Below are 22,949 nucleotides of genomic sequence, written 5' to 3'. Positions count from 1 at the left end.
TTTCTTTTCCTTGTGCGCCCCCCCATCCCCGCTACGACTGACTTCCTCTGCCAAGCAGTTTGTAAGTACATCATTCACCCATCACTCCTCCATCTTTCTCCACATGCAGGACAGACAGGGCTATGTCCCTCCTGTCAGGGTCAGCTCTGTTTAGACATCACTTCCCTCACTGGGGAGCTCCTGGCGGGGCATGAGTCCTCCCCCATGAGCGCTTGGACAGGTGGAGGCGAGGGCGGAGGGTCAGGACAGAAACAAGAGAAGCTGCATCCTGTTCAGCCTCGTCCATCACTCTTGCCTGCTGAGAGGCCGCCCGAGTCGCCTGTCAGGCAGCCTTTTGTCCGGTCTGTCTTCAGATGTGACGGAGGACAGGACCAAAGAGGTGGAGATACTCCAGCCAGACACCATCCATCACTATCTGTCTCCCTGACGTAGATGCCTGTCTCTTCCTCGTTGGCCTGATGGAGTTGTTTCTGTTTCCATCAGTAAACCAGGCGAGGCCTCCATTTTCTTTTAGAAAATAGACTTTGTTCCGGAGCAGCAATAGGTGAGACACCTGAAATACAAACGCTCCTTAAAGATGAGGTTTGTTGCATCTTGGGCCTTTTTTTTTTTTTTTTACACAGAAAGCTAGGTTTTTATGATCTTATTTTTTTATTTTCCTATTAAACCAAATAAAGAAATGAAGATTGATAGCATGAATAGAAATAACATTGTTTAACTAAAGATCATTTCAAATCTTTATTTAATGCTAACATAGTAAGTGGGACAAGTTTAGCCTCCTAGCATTTGTGATGTCATCGTTTCTCAGTAAAACCTGCAGGTCGTAGATTTTCGATTCATCCATCGTCTGCAGTAATCCAGAAATGGGTCTGGCTTGATTTGTCGTGTCATGTGAGGGCGCAGATGCAATCACATCCACACATTCACCTGTTGCCACAGTCCGTAATAAAGCTGTTGAAGACTTAGCTGGGGGGGGACAGGTGGAGGTGGTTTGCTGGTGTCTCCACGTAGATGCATGAGTGGCGTTGGGCGACGGGGGCCGCCGCTTCCCTCCCTGACGTGAGCTGACAGTGTAGCGCGGGTGTCTGGGTGGGTCTCCCCTCTGCAGGTCACACCAACATCATCAATCTTTTCCGCTCGACAGGCGGTTGAGCCTCCCCCTCCACCCCTCCACCTCTAACTATGGGCACAGAGCGGTGTTGTTTTGTAATTAGGCTCTGTTAGATGGCAGGAAACCATCCCATCCCTCCTCCCCTCAGACAACCAGTAGGAGTTTGTGAATAGTTTAGGACCAACGCCTTCTCCCTTCATTGCTAACAGACTGCTCTGCACTGGGCCGCCAAACATGGCAACGAGGACATGATGACGTTGGTGGCTGACGCCGGAGCCGATGTCAACTTGAAATCAGTGAGTTTTCTCTTCACATTTAGGCCAAATATAAAGAAGACTTTAATAGGCTTAAGAAAAAAACTTTAAAAAGTTAAAAGATGCATCATTCATGACTATAATGAACTCAGAAAGAAACTTATTAGTCCTAAAAAAAGAAAAGAAGCTTAAATTCTTCTAAAATGAGTATGAAATAAGTTATAATTTTAATAATTCCTTTTACATATCTAATAAACTTCATTAAAAATAGCTAAATTTGTGATAAAGTGTAAAAAATGTCAAAATATACCTCAGATAACTTGATGTTCTCACCTGTGCTAGGATAGGCTCCAGCAACCCTCGTGACCTTGCACGAGGATGAAGCAGGTCTTATTAAATGCATCGGTGAATACGTTACACTGATGCTGGAGCTAGACAGTAAAACTGCCACAAGAGAACTGGAAACCACCATGAAACATGTCTGGAAAATGAAAAAATTGTTACAGCAGTTGAAGATCAGTTAGGCCTTTGTCATAATTGCCCTTAAGGGGCAGGTACGGGCTGGCTGCAGGGGTAAAAAAGGGGCAAACCTGTAAATTTTACACAGCTTAACCCTTGTGCTATCTTAGATGACCCCACCCTTACATTGACGTGTTCTCCCTATCATGACAAAGGTGGATAAAGGTGGAAAGATTTCATGTAATCCACAGATCACAAATCATTGAAGAAAAAAGGTTCAGAGCACTGTCTAGTGCAGGGGTCGGGAACCTTTTTGGCCAAGAGAGCCATAAATGCCACATATTTTGAAATGTAATTTCGAAAGAGCCATACAATAATGTAGTGTCCCTTTCCCACACTGAGGCACGGAGACTTAACCTCTTTTAAAGTTCTTTATTCCGATTACTGCAGACCGCAACAAACGCCGTACAATTAATTCAGCAACTCCTGAATCTCTCCCGCCGACACGAGAGCGCTTCTCCCAACTTTATATTCCCCTGCTCCCGCTGCAGCCCTCCCATTTCCCTTATTCGGCCCATAGCTGAACCCCATTGGTCCAAACTACCTAACAACAGGCTGAGCGACAGAACTGAGGGCCAATCAGATCTCTGCTTGACGCGTTCAATGAACTCCAGAACTTTTAACGCGGCCCAACAGCCATCCAACTCAGTCCGCGACAATATGTTTAAAACTAAATATACAAATGAATGTGTACATTTGATTTAATTTCAACATTTTTAAAGTACAATAAGTCTGTGGATTCTTTTTAATAACATTGTTATTCTGTTGCTAATAAATGATGAGTATTTCTCGTGGTAGTTTTGCTGATGGTCTAGTCTGGTTTACTTGGTGAGTTTCTGCTTCATGCAGGCGTTGAGACTTTAAACGTGATCGTAGGTCTGAATGTTCTTTAAATGTGCGACAGACTGATCACATGCAGACGTGGAGCCAAACACACACTCACACGCTGCAGTGAGTGACGGGCAGCGGGTTTTACGTATTTACATTCCCTGCGCGATTCACCTGCTGCCTGTCCCCACAACCCCTCACCCGCACCCTCTGCTTTCTTCCTCACACATCCCGTCCCCGCAACTGCGCGCTCTTTCTCAGAGACAGGAGCGTGTAGTTTTAGGCACGGCAATTCACAGGTTTCCAGCTGGTACAAACTCTGTGAAATAATAGATAATAGTAACTGATAGCGCTGGCGCAGATTTCTCTCTCTAAGCACCGCTACTACTGCGCGCCTCTGGCATCGCATCGCGCCCGAGAAGGACTGGTCTAATGAAAAAAAAAAACTATAATTAAAGATTTGTCTGCGAGCCACATGTGACCATCAAAAGAGCCATATATGGCTCGCGAGCCATAGGTTCCCGACCCCTGGTCTAGTGGGTCTACATGACCCAACTCCCAATGTTAAAGTGCCCAGGATAACACAAGGGTTACATAATAACCCATTCAAATTAGCAACTCGGCTCTTGTATCCCCTCACTTCCTCCCCCTCTCTCTTCTTTTATGTTTCCGTTACCCCCCTCCTCACATTTTTCCCCTCTGCCTCCCCTTAAAAAAATAAAAATAAATATATATATATATATATAAACAAAAAGGGGTTTATAGAAATTTACACTCTGGTTATCCAAAGATTCATAACCTTGTTTTGTAATACTAAAACCTGTCCAAAGCAAGAGGCCTTCAGCTCTCATCTGTTTGCTCAGTTGTTGGTCAGAACAAGTTTAAAAATGATAATAATAAATTAAATAAAAAATAAACAATACATATGTTTTCCACATTATTTTTTTCAATAATTGCTATTTTTACTGTTGTTATACAATCAACTAATGTTTGACCTTCACTACAAAAACAACTTTAGAAATTTGAAATAAATTATAACTTTATGTTTAAAAAATACAATAAATAAAGAATAATTAGCTTTAGGACATGCTTCTAATTCCCTAATGTACATACAGTCCTACCTTGCAAGAAAAAGTAGTTACAGTGAAAAAAGATGTTCAAAATAAAACTCTCAAAAGTTTTTAGCTATACCAGAATTTTCTGCACTATAAAGCGACTTAAAACCCTGCGTTTTTTCAAAATATGACTGCGCCGTACAATCAAGAGGGCTTTCTACATGGATTAATTCTGGCTTACTCATTTTAAATTCGTTTTGTGCATTTTCCACGTATGAATTTCCGTCTTTCGTGATACATGCGTGATGTACGTCATTCATAAGCGTTTCTTGCATTCGTCATTCGTCGATGTCCATCAAGGGTTTCGGCTGACGGGTCTTTACAGAAATGCGATTTTAAGCTGTTCAAATCTTTGTTCGGTTGAGAATTACGCAGTCTGTGAGTATTTTATGTAGATTATATGCAATTATTATGTAATTCTTACACAATTGTGGGTGATTTTTGCTAGATTCATATGCAGATTTGTGGCTTTCCACGACCGTTCCATATATGTCGAACTGACTTTTCACGCATGTATCACCGATGTATAACTTTTTTATCACGTTATATCACGCACATGTCACGTTAAAATTATGTAACTGACAAACGGATTTTGAGCCAGATTTGGCTTTTGCGTAGATTTACGTGTTCTTGTCATGCTTTTTTTGTACTTCCTTGGTTTTAACGTGGTTCATTTGTAAGACATTTGTGAAAAATTCACCTAAAGACCACAACTTTTCTCACTTTTTCAACATTCACGTATAACCAATTTTCATTCGTTTAATATGCCCAAATTGTGCATAGTGGCTGTGTGACACGGCCTTTGTAATCCCGTGGAAAATACGTTACATTATGACTTCTTAAAATTCTTTTAAACATGATTAGTTTAGCTTGTTTTTTAAATCATACCTGTTTCACACTTTTATTTTCCTAATCCAACACTCTACAGAAAAAAGTCTTATGATTATGAAATGATGAACTTTTACAAATTTCGTACCTTTTACGCAGGTTTTTGAAGCTTGCAGTCTTCATCAAAGTCAAATGAACATGTCTAAACGTGTAATGTCAGATCAGCAGACTAGCTCTTAAGTGTTTTGCTGTTGACCCAGAGCCTTCATGTGGGATTTTCCTGTTTTCTTTTCTCTTGCAGCACGTGAGTAGCTGTTTTGGCGCCGTGGTGGGCATGGTACCTCGCTGCCGAGACGCTCCCATAGGATCTCTGTGGAGATCCAGCTGTGCAAATTGCAAAGTGGCAGCGCGTCCAGTGAGGCCGTGGGGTTCCGCAGCTAATAAATCACGTCATGTCATGTTAATTGTTTCCCAAAACACTGCGTCTTATGTGCGAGCATGCACCAGTTCACAGCCATGCAATTTTCACCGAATTACCACGCAATTATGTTTTTGTCATTATCTGGTGTTTCCATAACCTCCTCTAATTTGTACGTTTTTTTTTCCCCACTGTGTTTTGACCGGCTGGGTTTGGACCTGGGAAATTCAAGGGGGTAGGTTCTAAACCCATCCAGCACACGCCACAAATGCACAGAAAGATTCTAACAGATTTACACCAAAAAGAAGTTCTGCAAGATCCTTATATTTTTTATCTGGATTATCTTAATAGATTCAATTGTTTTTAACTATTTTAACATCTATCTATACTGGTGAGCTATTGGTTACTTGAAAAGTGTCCGTTAAAGTGTGATGAGTTTAGATTTGGGTGACTTCGGTACGGTGGCCCTGAAGTCCAAATCACACCAACAAATTACTCAAAGCAAAAACATTTGAAAGATCACAACTACATTTAAAAAAGCAAAACAAACAATAAAACAGCATTACATTTTAAACAAACAAAATTCAGAAACACTTTTCCAAAAAAATGTAACAAAATTGAAACGTTTTGAAAAACAAAAGTAATTTCCAGAAGTTAAAATTAAATGTTAAAATACAAAAAACAATAACAACCCTAAAAAGGTACAGACTGGGACATCGGTGATTGGAGGATGACCTTTAAGTGTTTTTAAATGTGTTTTCAGAAATGGAATGATAGATAGATGGATAGATGGTTGGATGGAATGGTGGAGGGATGGATGGATGGATGCATAGATAAAATGGCTGAATGGGATGATTGATGAATGGATGGATGGATTGATTGATTGATGGATGGATGGATGTATTGATGGATGGATGAATGGAATGATGGATAGATGGATTGATTGATTGATTGATTGATTGAATGATTGATTGATTGATTGATTGATTGATTGATTGATTGATTGATTGATTGATTGATTGATTGATTGATTGATTGATTGATTGATTGATTGATTGATTGATTGATTGATACATGGATGGATGGATAGATGGTTGGATGGAATGGTGGAAGGATGGATGGCTGGATGGGATGATTGATGAATGGATGGATGTATTGATGGATGGATGAATGGAATAATAGATGGATACATGGATGGATGATGGATGGATGGATGGATGGAATGGTGGAAGGATGGATGGTTCGATGGATGCATAGATAAAATGGATGGCTGGATGGGATGATTGATGAATGGATGGATTGATGGATGGATGGATGGATGGATGGATGGATGGATGGAATGGTGGAAGGATGGATGGTTCGATGGATGCATAGATAAAATGGATGGCTGGATGGGATGATTGATGAATGGATTGATGGATGGATGGATACATAGATGGATAGATTGATGGATGCAGGCTCTCTGTGTATTTTATCCTGAATTTCTGTGTCTTTTCTGTGCAGGGATACACTCCTCTTCACATTGCAGCGTTACACGGCCATCAGCACATTCTGGACCTGCTCATAAAGACTTATGGTAAAATGTCTTTCTGTTTTTACCTGCCATGTTATGAAAATAGCTAAACATTTGAATTTGTGCTAATAAAAATAATAGATTTTAATTTTGAGCCGTTTACAGCAAACACCAGGAAGGTTTATGGTGAGATGCAGGAATGAACAGTGTTGTTGTGTGTCAGTGAAGTTGTTTATCTCCAACGTTTTTGGACAGTTTTCTCATTTTCTGCTCTTTACAGGGGCAAAAGAAAACTTACGGGACTACAGTGGACATCTTGCCTGTTATTATCTGAACATCAAAGACCCAGAAGGTCCAGGAGACGACAGAGAGCTGCGTGAGTTCTACATTTTCTAAAGTTTTATTTAACTCTTGTGCTATTCTAGGCACTTTAAAGGCCCGTTCACACCGGGACGAATTTCGCGCTTGATTTTCGCCGACGTTTAACGCCTCGTGAATAAACAAAGGGCACCAATGAGAGTGTGCACACCGACGCGAAAAAACGCCACGCGGCAAAGCGTCACAAAAAAAAAAAAAACTGGACTGTGGGTTGAGCACGTGATGCTGTAGTATCGCGAGAGCCGACGAGAGGAGTGTGGTGAGTTTACTTGGCGGCGCGTAAGTTGTGAACAAACATTTTTGATTTATTTAATTACACCGCCATATTTAAATAATCCAGAAAGTTTAAAAAATAAAAATCTGAAAAAGTTTGTCAAGCATTTGCCAGCCTGGATGACCTGGAGGACCTGGAGGATCTGGAGAATTACATCGACGAGTGTTTCAATACCTGCCTCATGAAGAAATCCAACACCGCCACTCCGTCCACCAAACGCAACCGTCCCGAAGACTCCCCGGGGGCTGCCTCCTCCCCAGGCAGCAACATGAGTGATATCCTGGATTCAATTGATAAAAGGCTCTCCAGCCTTGATTGCCGTTTAAATCTGCTGGAGATCCTCCATAAGGAATTCCAAGGTCTGCGAGAGTCTCTGGAGTTCAGCCAACAGCAGGTGCAGGAGCTCGCAGCGGAGAACCAGGCCCTCAGAGAGACCGTGAAGATCTTGGGCCACGACACCGCCCGTCTCTCTGAGGAAAACCGATCCATCAAGGAAACCCTCCTGGATCTTCAGGCGAGGAGCATGAGGGACAATCTAGTGTTCGCAGGGATTCCAGAAGAGGCAGGGGAAGTCCCGGAGAACATTGTTAAGTCCTTTATAGAGGTCCACCTGAAACTCCCCAAGGAAGAAGTCCAGAAGATCTCCTTCCACAGGGTTCACCGGCTCGGAGGAAAAAGGCCGGACAATCAGCGTCCCCGTCCTATTGTTGCTAAATTTGAACATTATAAACAAAAGATGCAGGTAAAAAGCAGAGGGCGCGAGCTGAAAGACACACATTACAGCGTGAATGATCAGTTTCCAGGCGAGATCCTCCGCCGTCGGAAAATCCTCTTCCCGCTGAGGAGGAAGCACCTGTCTGCTGGAGCACGCGCGGTGGTTGCTGTTGATAAACTTTTTGTGAATGGCAAGCTGTTCCGGGACCCAGAGGTAACACCCTGGCTGTGCTGAAGGCTTTCAGAGGCGCACTGACATCTGCGCTGCCCAGAAGAAACCCGCAAACTTATTTAACTGAATAGGAAATAATCGGATCATCAATAATCCACACCTCTCAGGAAAAGTGTTTTTTCTTTCTCTCACATTCATGTTTCTGTTGTTGTTTCGTTGTTTTTGTTTTTTGTTCTTTCTCTTTCCCTCTCTCTTTTCTCTTGTCCCCCCCCCCTTCCCATGTCCTCATATGTGAATCAGGTAAAGTCAACGCAACCACGGTGAGTATTTATTTATGCACGGAACGGGCGCGCGCGCATACTAGCGCGCATAAGAGCATGCACACGCGATCCCGCACACACACGTTGATAAACTGCAAAAACCTCACTTAGGCTCACACAGGACGCACATAACATGCAGCTCATAGCCAAGATACGTTCACCCACAACGCATAGCGCTTGTCAGTGTAGCAGGTACGCACAGCGGGCACGCGCACACGGACGGGCACACGCACTATTTAGCCTTGCACTCTCCCGGTTAGAACAGCTATGAGCAGTCTTAACATCGTTAGCTGGAATGTGCGTGGACTTGGTTCTGGGCCAAAGAGATTGAAAGTGTTAAATCACCTGAATGATCTTAAAGCAGATATAGCTTTACTGCAGGAGACCCATTTATCTTTATCAGCTGGTCATCTCCTGTGCTGTTCCCAGTATCCAGCTATGTATTCTGCCAGTTTCAACTCCAAACAAAGAGGGGTTGCAGTTTTGATTAATAAAAATGTTACATTTACTCATAAGGATACAGTTACTGACCCAGAAGGCAGATTTGTAATCATTAATATATCCATCCAGAATAAAGACTTTTGCATCGCCAGCATCTATGGCCCGAATGTTGACGACTCTTCCTTCTTTCACAGATTCTTCACCTCACTCTCAGTTCACTCTGACTCCACAATCATTATAGGAGGAGACGTCAACCTTGTTTTGGACCCTGAACTTGACAGACTCAGCACGGCAGCAAACCAGCGTACATGGCGGTCTGCAAGTATTCTAAAGCAGTACATGAATGATCTGGGTCTCTGCGACGCTTGGCGCTCATGTCATCCAAGCACTAAGGGGTTCACCTTTTTTTCTCCAGTTCACCATTCACAATCTCGTTTAGATTATTTATTAGTCAGTAACTCCCTTTTGAAAGAAATTAAAAGTTCCAACATTCATCCAATTATTATCAGTGACCATGCACCAGTTTCTGTTACTATTTCAAGGGAAGTACCCAGACCCTCGGGTTCAACCTGGAGGTTTAATACGTCTCTGTTAAAAGACCAGGAATTTATTGAATTCTTTAAAAAAGAGTGGGCAACCTTCTTAGAATTCAACGATACTTCTGAAATATCACCAAGTATTCTTTGGGAAGCAGCAAAAGCAGTCATGAGAGGGAAAATCATCTCTTATTCAACGCATAAAAAACGCAAGGAGAAAGCAGATTTATTAGAATTAGGAAATAAAATAAAAACTCTGGAGACTGCTTATGCTGCTTCTGCACAGGAACACATACTGGGCGACCTGAAAAATTTAAAACTGCAGTTAAATGACATCATCAATAAACAAACACAATTCCAGATACAAAGGCTTCGACTGGAAAGATATGAAAACTCAAATAAATCTGGCAAATTTCTAGCTAATCAGCTTAAAATTAATAAAGAAAAATCAACAATCACTTCGATTATGGACCAAACAGGGAATGTCACCCATGACCCGGTAAAAATTAATAATGCGTTTAAAGACTTTTATCAAAACTTATACACTCCACAGATCAATCCATCAGAACAAAGCATCAACTCATTTCTCAACAATATAAACCTGCCCAAGTTAAACGAAGATCAAATCACAAATTTAGACTCTCCGCTCTCGTTGTCTGAGCTTCATGAAGCTCTGTTACTTATGCCTAATGGTAAAGCACCAGGGCCTGACGGCTTTCCTGCAGAGTTTTATAAGGAATTCTGGGAACAACTGGCACCAACGTTTTATAAAACGGTAAAATTTATCAATGAAAGCCAATCTCTACCACCTAACATGAACTCTGCCAACATTATCCTTCTTCTAAAACCAGACAAAGACCCCACAAGTCCTTCAAGCTATCGCCCCATTTCTTTAATTAATGCAGATGTAAAAATTATCTGCAAAGCACTAGCACAGAGAATAGAAAAAGTCACTCCTCACATAATTGACTTTGATCAAACTGGATTCATCAAAGGCAGACACTCGGATGACAATGTCCGCAGACTCGTTAACATAATAGACTTTGCCACCATCAAAAACCAGGAAATGACTATACTATCACTGGATGCTGAAAAAGCCTTTGATAGAGTAAATTGGAAGTTCCTCATTGCTGCCCTCCATAAGTTTGGGTTTGGAGAATCATTCATCAATTGGATCAAAATATTATATCACAACCCCAATGCATCAGTTAGAACTAATAAACAGACTTCCAACAGGTTTTTTCTTGGAAGAGGAACTAGACAGGGTTGCCCACTCTCCCCCTCGCTTTTTGCAATATTTATCGAGCCTCTAGCTGCAGCAATAAGACAGAATGAGAGTATTAAAGGAATTAAAACCAAACACAGCCATCATAAAATTAGTCTCTATGCAGATGACATATTACTGTTTTTAAGTAATATACATTCTGTAAATGAAACGGCAACAATCATTAATGAATTCTCTTCTATATCAGACTATTCCATTAATTGGAATAAATCTGTTTTATTACCACTGAACAGTAATGCGGAGCAAGGACTCACAATACCAGTTAAATCAGGCAATATAAAATATCTAGGTATTTATTTTTCCCCCAAAATATCAGAACTGGTGCTGCTAAACTACACCCCATTACTGAAAAACATACAGGACGACCTAACACGCTGGACCAACCTGCCTTTGTCCCTTATGGGCAAGGTAGCCACGGTTAAAATGAAAATCTTACCCAAAGTTAATTATCTCTTCTCAATGATTCCCACACAACCGCCATTAAAATGGTTCAAAACATTAGACTCATCCATATCAAGCTTTCTATGGAACAATAAACCTGCAAGAATTAGTCTAAAAACTTTAAAATCTGCAAAAAGCTGTGGAGGATTAGAATTACCTAACTTCCACAATTACTTTCTTGCAAATAGATTACAATACATCTTAAAATGGTTAAAAAATAATCCAGAAACCAACTCATGGTTAGACTTGGAACAGGCGTTATGTGGAAAGATCAACCTGTCAGATCTTCCATTTATTAGTCAAATAGTTAAAAAACAGGATTGTTTCAAAAGTATTAATATAAATGCCACTTTAACAGCCTGGTGGGAATTTCTCAAAATATCAAAATCATCAATTCAACCGTGCAAAATGACACCCATCTGGAACAACCCAGACATCCTCATAAACAAAAAAATTATCCACTTCCCAGCTTGGCAAGCAGGGGGCATAAAACAACTAGAGCACATAATTATTGATAGAAGATTCATAACTCCCCAGGAACTTCAAGACAAACATGGAATATATAACTTCTTGGAATATCAGCAACTTAAATCAATTATTACTAAAAAGTTTAAATACAGAGACAACGATTTAAAGCTACCAGATGTAGTTACCACTCTGATCAATTTCTCAATGAATAAAACTCTCTCCAAAATATACAAACTTTTATGTAATTTAGATAACAATATTTCACTTCCGACAACAAAATGGGATGCGGATTTGAGCATCAGCACAGATGAAAGTTTTTGGTCAGAACTTTGTTTAAACACCTTTAAAATGACAAAAAATCCAAATCTGCAGCTAATCCATTTCAAAACTCTTCACAGAATTTACTACACTGGACAGAGGATGTTCAAGATGGGTCTCAGTAACTCAGACATTTGTCAGCACTGTGACAGTAATCTACCCGACAATTACATGCATGCACTATGGTTCTGCACGCCTGTCCAGGCTCTCTGGCAGCAGGTATGTGCCGATCTATCAGTCTGGCTTAAGGTTTCAATCACAGCTTCACCGTCACTTTGTGTGCTTGGTGACATGAGTGCCATCGATGTAGAAGGAGGATTAGGCTCTATCATTTTCATAACTCTTTGCATTGCTAAAAAAACTATTTTAATAAATTGGAAAAGCAAAAAAAATATAAATATAAGTCAACACAGAAATCTGCTGCTTGATCATATCAGCTTGGAAAAAATGTCAGCCCAAATTTCAAGTAACTTTGAAAGAATTCGGTCTCTCTGGTCTCCCATAGCTAACTCCGTGACTTAGGGGGTGGGGGGGGCATGGTCGTCGCTGCTCCTTGCCCTTCTGCCGTGGGCCGGGGTGGGGGTCGGGGCCTCCGGTGCCTGGCCGGGGGTGGTGGGGGCTCCGTTGGTCGGGGGGTCGGGTCCGGCGCCTGGGTGGGGCGGCCTGGGGCGCTGCGTGGTCCTCTGGGCTTGGGTGTGGGGGTGCGTGGTGGGGGGGGTGGGGTGGTGGTCTGGCTTGGCTTGGGGGGGTGGTCCCTTTGCCTGTGCTGGGGGGGGTTGGCGGGGGGCGCTGCTCGGGGGGGGGGGCCCAGCGGCGCTGGATGGGCTTCCCGTCTACACCTGGGGCTGGGATCGGCCCTTCCCTGGCTCTGGGGCGGGACGGGACAACCCTCTTGGGGCCCCCGGTCGCTCTGGGTGTCATCCGCTTCGGCTGCGGGGTCTGGGGGTGGGGTGGGGTGGGGGTCTTGTCGGCCCTGTCCTGTGGGGGGGCATTCTGGGGGAGGGGGGGGGCCCTATTGGTACGGGGCAGGGGGGGTTGACGGGTCGGGGTCTCCGCTGAGGCCATCGGCGGTTTCCCCGGCCGGTTGGCTGCCTCGGTCCCGTCGAGGCCTGACCAGAGCTCTTCTAGGGCCGGCGTTTGGGGGTGGGGGCCTGGGCTTGCTCCGGGGGGGGGCGGCGCTTTCTGGCTCCCCTCTCTCTGTGTGGGGGTGGTGGTGCTGGGCCTGGGGTGTCTGCGCCTCCGGGGGTGGGGCCCCGGGGCTGGGTGGGCCTGGCCCCCTTGCTGGGGGGGGGGGCGGGGAACGGCTGTTTGACCACCGGGGGACAGTCTATCATCTGTCCCCAACTTACCCCCTTCCTCATATAACCTCATAATAGGGTGAGGGGGTGGGGGGCTTAGCCTGCGATGAGCCTTGGGGGGGGGGGGGTTCACTAGGCAGTGACCCCCCTCCTGTGGTTGCCGTATGGAGTGGGCCCCCCCTCTTTCGGTTTTATTTGCACCTTAGACATGTAGGGCCCTTGGTAGGGGGGGTGCTTGGACATCACTGCCAGCAAGCAGCGGATGTCCTCCTAGCACCCTACCCGCCAATTTTAACCGCACCTTAGACATTTAGGGCCCCTTGGTGGGGAGGGTGAGGGGACGTCACTGTGAGTAATCAGGAGACGTCCCCTTAGTGCCCTACCCGCCAATTTTAACCGCACCCCCCTTAGTACACACACCCCTCCCCCCTCAATATATACATCCCAACATAAACACACACACATGCACACACACACTCTCTCAAACACACATACACGCACACACATTTTGCAAGGAAGGTGGGACCTAGGACCATCTGTCCCCTGCCTCTTCCCTGGTGGGGGGTACGGGCCCCTTTGCAACGGCGGCTGTGTCCCCGGGGTGCTGGCTTCCTGGGCCCGGCGGTGCTCTCTCCGCGCGGTGGGGGGGTTCACATTACATCTGAGCCGGGGGTGTTCGTGTCCCTGGGGGGTGGGTTCTGGTCCTTGCTCCTGAGTGCTGGGCCCCGCCAAATTTCCAACTGTGGCCGAGCCTGGTCGGGCCATATTTACAACACCCCTTGTGGGCCCTCTTTTTTCCCCGGGGTTCCCCCCTCCTGGGCGGGGGCGGCGGGCCCCTGCCTCGCTCCTCCCTGGACCAACCGTTGGCCGGGCGGATGGCTGCCTGGAGTGCGGAGTGGGTCTCCCTTGGGGGGTCCTGGCCCGTACCTGGGGTTGGGGCGGGGGGATGCCCGGAACTCCTGGGTGGTGGTGGGGTGCTCGTCTGGGGCTGTGGGCGTCCTTCTCCGGTGGGGCCCTGCGTTGGGTTCTCCCGGCGCGGCGGGGGGGCTGCTCTCCTGGTTGGGCTGGGGCGGCGCCCTCTTTCCCTCCGTGCCTCCCTGCTCTCTGGCTCTGGGGGCCTTGCGGCGGCCCTGCTGGCCCTGGCCTGGGTGGCGGGCTTGGTCGCCCGGGCGGCGGTTGTTCCCTGCCGGTTCCCGTGTGGTGTTGGGGGGAGTCCGGCTGCCGCTGCTGGTGCGGTGGGGGTCTTGGGGTGGGGATGGCTGGGCACTCTCCCTCCTTCTTTTCACGTTCCACCATCCATTTTAGAAGAACATAAACACTCACCTGAGCACAGGTGTCAGCTCAACAGACTGAATGACTGAAATATTTCACACTAGTTGGTTTTAAGGCATAAGTATGCGTGTGAACACTATCTGTTTTGTGTACATGTCGACAGGTGGACATTTTTGCAACTAACAAGTGTGTTTATAACATTTGAGTGTGTGTGTGGACAGGCTCCGCCCTTTTTTTTTTGTTTTTTTTTTACATTTGAACCTTACCATAATGATTAACAACCAGTAAACTTGTTGCTTTATGCTGCTTCATGGTCTTATCCCCCTTCCCCTCCTATTATCACCCCCTACCCCCCCTCTCTCTAACGTCCCTCTTTCTTCTTCCCCTCTTTCCTTTTCCGTCCGGTCCAACACCAAAGATTTTCAGACATGTTTGAAATTAATAAAGTTTGGCCTCAATTACAAAAGGGGTTTATTCAGACATACCTTTGGTTTGTCTGAAGATTAATAACCCCTCTTGTTAAAGTAAAATATGTCCAACCCAAGAGGCCCTCAGCTCTCATCTGTCTGCCTAGCTGTTGGACAGGACAAGTAGAAAAAAAAAAAAAAAAAAAAAAAAACGCCTCTGGTTCGTTTTTTTTTTTTTGACGCCTCGTGTCGAAATCTATTCGACCAATGAGAATGGCGCTTTTCCACACGTGTCTGGAGCTTCTGAAGTTACAGTAAAACACAACTTGGGGGCGCTCAAACACAAAACTGTTTTGCTGAGCACACATACCAGCGAAGAAGATAGACGCCAAGTAGCGTCTACACAGCCACGAAGAAATAATGACGGACATTCTAAAATATCCCCGAACCAAGCACCAGTTGGAGCTACTGGTGCTTGAAATATTCATGTTTTCTTTGTATGATTCTGACAAGCGCGTAAATACTTGCTCTCTTCTTCTGAGTGAAAAGCGACTTTAAGAAGCGTAAAGTTGCGCAGCGCCACCTTGTGTACAGGAGTATTTCTGTTTACATTAAGCGCCATCTAATGTCAGGGAATGAAATTGCATGTTCGCTCGGCTCATCGTCAGCGAAAATCGCCTGGGTGTGAACACGAAAAACGTGGCGAAAAACGCTGGCGAATAATGCCTGGCGAATATTCGTCCCGGTGTGTACGGGCCTTAACATTGGGAGTTGGGTCTTCTAGACCCACTAGACAGTACGCTGAACCTTTTGTCTTCCATTATTTGTGATCTTCACTGGTGTCCATGGATTACATGAAATCTTTCCACCTTTATCCACCTTTGTCATGGGAGGGAGAACACGTCAAAGCAAGGGTGGGGTCATCTAAGATAGCACAAGGGTTAACATTTGTTTCACTTTATTAAGATCATTTCATAAAGTCCTAGAAGCTGTCAGCTAGAATTTATTTATAAATTTAACATACTTTTCAATACAAAACATCTTATAAATACTTAAGGCTTAAACACATAAAATCTAAAATATTATGATAATAGAATTACATAAAATATTAAAAACAAAAAAAAGCTAAAATAAGGAAACTAATTCAAATTGTAATAAAAAGCAGTACTAAAGGAAAGAAGCACTGAAAGTTCAAGAAAAAACAGTTTTCATTAAAAAAATATGAAAAACCAATAATCATTACTTCTATAACAAACAATCAGATTACAATAAAAAACAATAAGATAAAATTGTGAAAATCTAAAACTTTAACTCAAAACCTTCTCCAACAAAAAGTAAAGGTAAAAACCTAAAATAACTCAATCATGTCATTCTAAAGTCCACATTTAGAAAGAAAAAGGTCTTCAGGTGCATTTGGATGGAGCGTAGGGACAGAGGCAGAGCGTTTGGGAGCCTTTGATCACCGCTAGTTTGATCATCTTTGCGAGGGGAAAACCAAGAAAACCTGACCTGATGAGCTAAGATCACCAGGTGAATGAAAAAGCTCAGAGAAATAATAGGGAACCCGACCAAAGAGAGTTTTCAAAGTAAATACTAGAACTTTTTTTAATGGTTTCAAAATGAACTGGAAGATATGCAAACATGTATTTGTATCATTATTTTTTATTCCCTTTTTAGCTACTGTTTTCAACTGGTGATTCTTTTTTTTAAAACGATTTTTCAGTTATTAGCTCACCTGCTGGTTTTAGTTCTAAACTGTCTAAACCTGCAAGTGTTCATGAAGTATTTTGTCTTTTACTTGAAAGTTTAGTTTCAGCTCTTCAAAGAACTACAGAGGCTGAAACTTTCAGGTTTCTATTCCAAAGAAGACAATGAGACCTTGCTGCACATTCTGGATCTTACTGATAAAGTAGTTAAAAAACAAGTCCTGCCACTCCTGGGATCTGTGAGCTAAGGAGTCAGAGTCAGAAGTCCCAAAAGTCAGATTATAGACTGTTTTTGAAGACTAGAGATGTGAAGAAAAAAAAAAGAAGAAGCACAAACGGAAATTTCTGCATTGGATCTGCAAGATACGTTGAGGTTTCCAAGATTTTTAAAAACATTTGCAGGAATTAAAGACTCACTCCACTGTAGGCTAGCAGGAGAAAGTATAAACAGATGGATATCGGGAAGAGGGGTGGGCTTACTCCGTGGCAATAGTCTCTCCTACAACTCCAAAGCCAATTTCTACTGCTGCCGCTCGGCAGAAACTGTGTCCTAGAAATTTAGACAGGTTTTTAGAAGTTAGCTAAAAAGGCATGTTGATAATTAGTTAGCTTCAAATCTTGAAGTTTTCTTTATTTCCATATTTGTCAGCTAAAAAAGATATGGGCTGTGTCCTTCCCTACTCACTACATAGTGCACTATATAGGGCGTTTGCCGTTTTGTAGTACAGTTCCAAAATCCAGTGCTTTGTCCTGTGCATCAATGCTCACTAGGGCCGCATTTACACTGCAGGTCTTGATGCCCAAATCCGATTTTCTGACTATATCTGATTTCTTTGACGACCCGCTTACATCATCCTTTAAAAGTGACCCGTATTCGATGTTTGCATTCACACTATACAATACTGAATATCAAACGTAGACGTTCTGAGGACTACGTAGCAGCATTTCCGCCTTCCGCGGACGACCTTCGGACTTTTGTGTGACTGCGGTTGTCATGGAGGCAACGCAGCGACGGAAGGAGGCATTGTCTTGGGCGCTCCAGGATGAGGCAGGCGTACGAGAGGGGATGCGCGGGAGAGGAAAAAGGAGGGCTGCTCGGCCGGCTTATGTGCTCTCTCTGAACGAGGAAGTGTTTGCGGACGTTGTGCTGTACTATCAGTTTGATCTAAGCAAAGAAATAAACGGCGTCTAGCCTGTTCCAGAGTAACGGTGTCCCGCTTGATCAGTTACCGTTTGCATCCCGACCGGGACCGGACATAACAGCGGTTTCTGTCTACAGTCTGAAGCCTGAGGCTGAAAGGTAACACGCTGATGGGGCTCCAGCTGTCCTCGAACAGCAAAATCAGCGCACAAAAGCACCTCAGTAAGTCATGTGATCTCAGTTGTTGGTGTCCTGAGTTGACGTCACTGATGTGCGACTCACATTTACTGGGGAATATCCGATTTGTCTGCTTACATTGCACACGCAAATGTACCTATCGGATTTGTATCCGATTTATTTCCACATTTGAATGAGGCCTGAATCCAATCTGAGAAAATCGGAATCCCATCTGTGCCACATGAGAGGAAAAAATCGGAACAGGGTCACTTGAACCATGCAGTGTAAATGCGGCCTAGGTTGGTGAATATAGGCCACAATGCATTGCATTTGAACATTTTTTGCGAAAAAATTGTATTTGAATGTATTTTTTTGGTAAACCATCAACGTTTTCATTTTCAGAACTCATAAATGATTGTCGCAAAACGCTCAAATCAATTAGATTTTCACTTCATGAAATAGATGATGTCATATTCGCCGTTTAAAAAAAGTTGTGAGCATGGTGTCCAAATGACTTTTCAAATCCAGGACACTACAGTAGTAGTTAGGGAGTAGGGTAGGAATTCTGACAGTCATTTTCTGTTTCATGACACAAAGTTTTGGGGGTGTCTGCACCGACTGCTTGTTTGGAATCGAGTCTCGATTAACTTTCCTTGTCAATAAAGTTTTCTTTGTGCGGGTTGCAGAGTTCCACGTAACCCAGGTGCGCGAGCGGAACAAAAACAGGAAGCTGGTGTCCTTGTTCCACTCCAAGAAGAAGTGGGGCTCAGCGGAGGAGCTGGCTCCCATAGAGGAGGAGAGGACGGCACCGCATCAGCTCCTCCTTCCCGCCTTCAGACCCAGGAAGTTCTCCCGCTGACGACTCGGTTCTACGTTTCCTTCTTATAGTGTGACGATGTTTGCCGTCACACAAACTGTACAGAATTGTAGAAACATCTTTACATAGTGTGTATCGGTATTTTTGAAGCCTTAATAGTTGGAATGAATGTTACCAAAAATTACAAGCTCTTTAAGTCTCTTAAAGTCTTAAAGTCCTCCTAAACTATTTTAGGCTAAATTTCCAACTTGGATACTAAAAATATTTGATTTGGATTCCTTGTGCATCAATTCTTGAACTAAATCTGTTTCTAAATTAGAGCAACAAAAAAAGGGCATACTTTGGTCATTTTTAAAGACACTAACAGCATTTTAAACAAATAAGTAGTAGAAACCACTTCAGTTTGCACGTGCTGGTGCAGTTTCCTACTAACTCATATTGCTGAATGTGGTTTTGGACGTGGGAGGGGTCAACAGGAACGCCCGCTTCGCCACGTCAACTTAGTTGCCAAAACGTGCCAAGAGTTCGCATTAAATGTGTTGTTACTTCCTGTTAGTTTTACCAGCTTTTCTTTTCAGAAACAACTGTTTTAATACTTCAACTATTGTTCCATCACTTTTAGAGCTAAAGTAAGCAACTTCCTAATTGAAAATAAAAATAAAAGTATACTTTTCGGATGTTACTAAAACTGCAGTGAGCTCTAGCAAGTCTGGGGTGAGTTTCCTATGGCAAAACCCCTAAATAAAATACATTTGTGGACAGTTTGGAGATGAAATAATATAGGAAAAAGGCTTACATTTTTTTATCCGATGTCCGGTTATAGTGAGTTAAATATGCGTCTTTTTAATGAAATATTTTTAATTTAAACCTTTATTTTGAATTTTGAATCATTTATGTGCCTGAACAGAAGTTACTGATGTTGTGAGGGCAGCAGTTCTCCCATTTGGGACAACCAAAAGAAAAAAAAGAAGCTATCATTCCCAGGAGTTTAAACAACACAGAAGACATGTGATATTGGTCAATTTTCTAGAACATTTAACTTCATTAGAAACTTTTCTTTGTTATTTTTATGATTTTTTTTTCAGTCTAATGAAAAGAAAAAAAACATTTACCAGAAATAGATATTCTACTTTCAGTTCAGTGCTTTGTTTTGTAACTTTATGGTGTCAAATGAACAAGGAAAGTTTATTTTGTTTTTAAAATTTGTATTTTCCGTACTATAGGGCACTCCGGATTATAAGATGCCGTGTTTTTGATTTGGACTTATGTCACATATAAGACGCACTGAACTATAAGACCCATTAAGCGAGACAAAAGTCAGGGATGAGTCCATCAGTCAGACTTTATAACTGCATTAACAGTAACTCTAGAGCGCTCTAAGCGCTATATGTTAGCCATATTAACGTCCTTAAAATACCCCTAACTCCCAACTTTGTTAGCAACCCATAAAAAAACAGACTGATGACGCTAAAACAAATGTTACTGTGGCTATGCTAATAAAAGACTATGTTTGCAAAACATAATAAAACAGTCTAACACCACTATACGTTTGCAGCGTTAGCTTTCTTTTCTTTCTACAAAACACCCAACCTTGTTTACAACACGTTAGACAAACAAATTCCACTAAAATAAACGTTACTGGGATTACGCTAACTCCCAACCTTGTTAGTAACATGTTAAACAAAATACCGTCCAACACTGCTACATGCTAGCTATGTTAGCGTATTTACAATAACACTCAACCTTGTTTGCAACTCGTAAAAAAAGACTGCCACTGCTAAAACAAAGGTTATTGTGACTTCGCCGATAATCAACCATGTTATTAACATGAATAAAAGCATAGTCAGACTTCGCAATATGTTAGCTGTGTTAGCATATTTACAAAACATCCAACCTTGTTTGCAGCTCGTAAAAAAACAATTGATACCGCTTTAAAAATGTTGCTATGACTAAGCTAACTCTTAACTATGTTCTTAACACAAAAAACTCACAATCCAACTCTGCTACACATTAGCCGTGTAAATGTTTTTATAAAACACCCAATCTTGTTTGCAACTGGTAAAAAAACAGACAGACATTTTAAAAGAGCGCCGTGTAATTCTCAAAATCGCTTCAACGTCAGTAAGAAAAGCCAGAATTAATCCATATATTAAGCGCTCTGATTCATAAGGTGCACTGTCATTTTTCGAAAAGATTAAGGGTTTTTATTTGTGCCTCATAGTGCGGAAAATACTGTATTTTATTATGAAAGAGGTGGAAATTACACTGCAAGTGACGTTTGCGTCATGCAGTGTGACAAAAGAAAAACAGTCCCTTTCTTGTTTGTTTTTTAGCTGTGTCCCATAATCGTTGAGCTAATTTTTGCTAATGTTTTCAAAAATAAATTCAAATATTTTTTTCTAAATCACAACTTTACATTAAACTAGAAATCCGCAAAAAACAAAAGGTTTGGTTTTTAATAAATTGGCTATTTCACTCACAAGTTTCTTGGTTGAAGACAAAACGTTTTCCATCTTAAGGCCGTGTCACACAGCCACTGCGTACACTTTGCCCATATTTCACAGATGAAAATTGGTCATACGTGAATAAACGTGGAAAAAGTGAGAAAAGTTGTGGCCTTTTCGTGAAAGTTTCACACAAAGAACACGTAAATCAACGTATAACATGTACCGGTACCTTGTGTGATTATTGTGTGTTTTTACGCTATTCATTAGTGATTCATGAGTCAATTATGAAATTTTAACATTATATTTGCGCTGTATAAGTCATGCTAAAGTTATACATCGATGGGTCATCCTTAAAAAGTTCGTTATACACACATGGAACAGTCGTGGAAAGCCACAAATTTGCATATGCATCTCTCAAAAATCACGCTCTATTTAGATTTACGTAACAATTGCATATAAACTACGTAAAATGCATAATTCTCAACTGAACAAAAGATTTTGAACAACTTAAAACCGAATTCACGTAAAGACCCGTCGGTCGAATCCCTCGACAGACATCTGCGCACATCGACGATTGACGCAAGAAACACTTCAGAATTACTTTTATTTACCACGAAATACCAAAATTTATGTGGAAAATACGCAAAATGGCTCTGTGACACAGCCTGTAGCTTAAAATCATTGTTGTGACTTTATTTGTTGTGGTGTTTTGAGTCCGCTGTTTAACTTAATCTGCATATAAGTGTCATATTTGCACAGTATTTATATACAACAAAGATATTTTGAAATTAAACCTACTTTTGTATGAAAGAATATATCCTGGTCCTTTTTTTTCTTTTTACATTCCTCACCACAAACAACAGGAACTATTTCGGTGGTTCCTTTGAATCGTCTTCTTCTTCTTCTTCACAATAAAGTTAAGTTTTTCTTAAGCCGCCTTTGATCTGACTTTAGCCACCTGACTTTGGGAGCTACAGATGGAGTAAATATGGGCCCTGCCGGCTTTCTATACAGCTTTACAGCATAATTCCTGCTTAGCTGAAAAGGGGGCAGCACTTGGTTCCTTGTGTGTGTGTGTGTGGGGGGGGGATGACACAGAGGGGAACAGAGGCGAGTGTTTTTGTGCTTCATTTTTGAAGCGGGGATGTTGGCGGGATAAGAGGGAGTTTCTGTAATAGATACTTATCTTACTGCCCTCCAGTCCCTCAAACAAAGTCCCCCCTCTGAAGAGATTAGAACCCAGGGAGGGCACATTAACTCTAATCTCGTGCTTTGAGGCCTTGTATCATCCCCCCCCATACCACCCTCTGCCCCACTTATTTCAACCCCTTCTGTTGTTGAGGGGGCTACCTTGTAGCTGGTGGGTGTAAGGCCTGTGGCTACACGCGAGGGTTGTGTGTGTGCGCGGGATGAGGGGTGGAGGGGAGTGTTTCAATAGCACACGGCCTCTAATGAAAAGCATGGAGGGGTGCATACTGCTGTGTAACTGATTCCTCTCTCTCTGAGGAGATTAGGCGCCGCATTGTTGGTTCGGTTGCTCATTTCCATGAGAGCGCAGCCTCCCACCGCCGGCTGCCTCGGCTTTGTGCTCCGGAGCTGGAAAACACAAGAGCGCCCATGTCCTTCCTCCTGACTTTTGTCTCCCAAAACAGGCCCCAAAATGTAGATGTCACAGATGCCCAATAACCTCGTTAGCCGCTCTCTGAGGCCTCGGATGGCATATGTAATGAACTACGAACACACCTGGCATG

At 42.9% G+C, this 22,949-nt stretch overlaps 1 protein-coding gene across 1 annotated transcript in view; it reads left to right on the top strand.

Annotated features, from left to right (window-relative positions):
* Positions 1 to 22,008, top strand: part of LOC101161224 (uncharacterized) — a 51,560-nt gene extending 29,552 nt beyond the window's left edge. The window contains exons 8-12 of the mRNA XM_078950221.1: positions 59 to 61; positions 1,321 to 1,407; positions 6,577 to 6,649; positions 6,867 to 6,962; positions 18,621 to 22,008. Of these exons, the coding sequence (XP_078806347.1) occupies positions 59 to 61; positions 1,321 to 1,407; positions 6,577 to 6,649; positions 6,867 to 6,962; positions 18,621 to 18,793 (432 nt within the window). The 3' untranslated portion in view covers positions 18,794 to 22,008. The remainder of the gene's footprint in view (positions 1 to 58; positions 62 to 1,320; positions 1,408 to 6,576; positions 6,650 to 6,866; positions 6,963 to 18,620) is intronic.
* Positions 22,009 to 22,949: the final 941 nt, after the last annotated feature.

This window comes from Oryzias latipes, chromosome 7 (assembly GCF_053564925.1).
Source record: "Oryzias latipes strain Hd-rR chromosome 7, Olatipes_Hd-rR_3.1".
Lineage (NCBI taxonomy): Eukaryota > Metazoa > Chordata > Actinopteri > Beloniformes > Adrianichthyidae > Oryzias > Oryzias latipes.
This window is presented reverse-complemented; position numbering and strand designations above follow the sequence as displayed.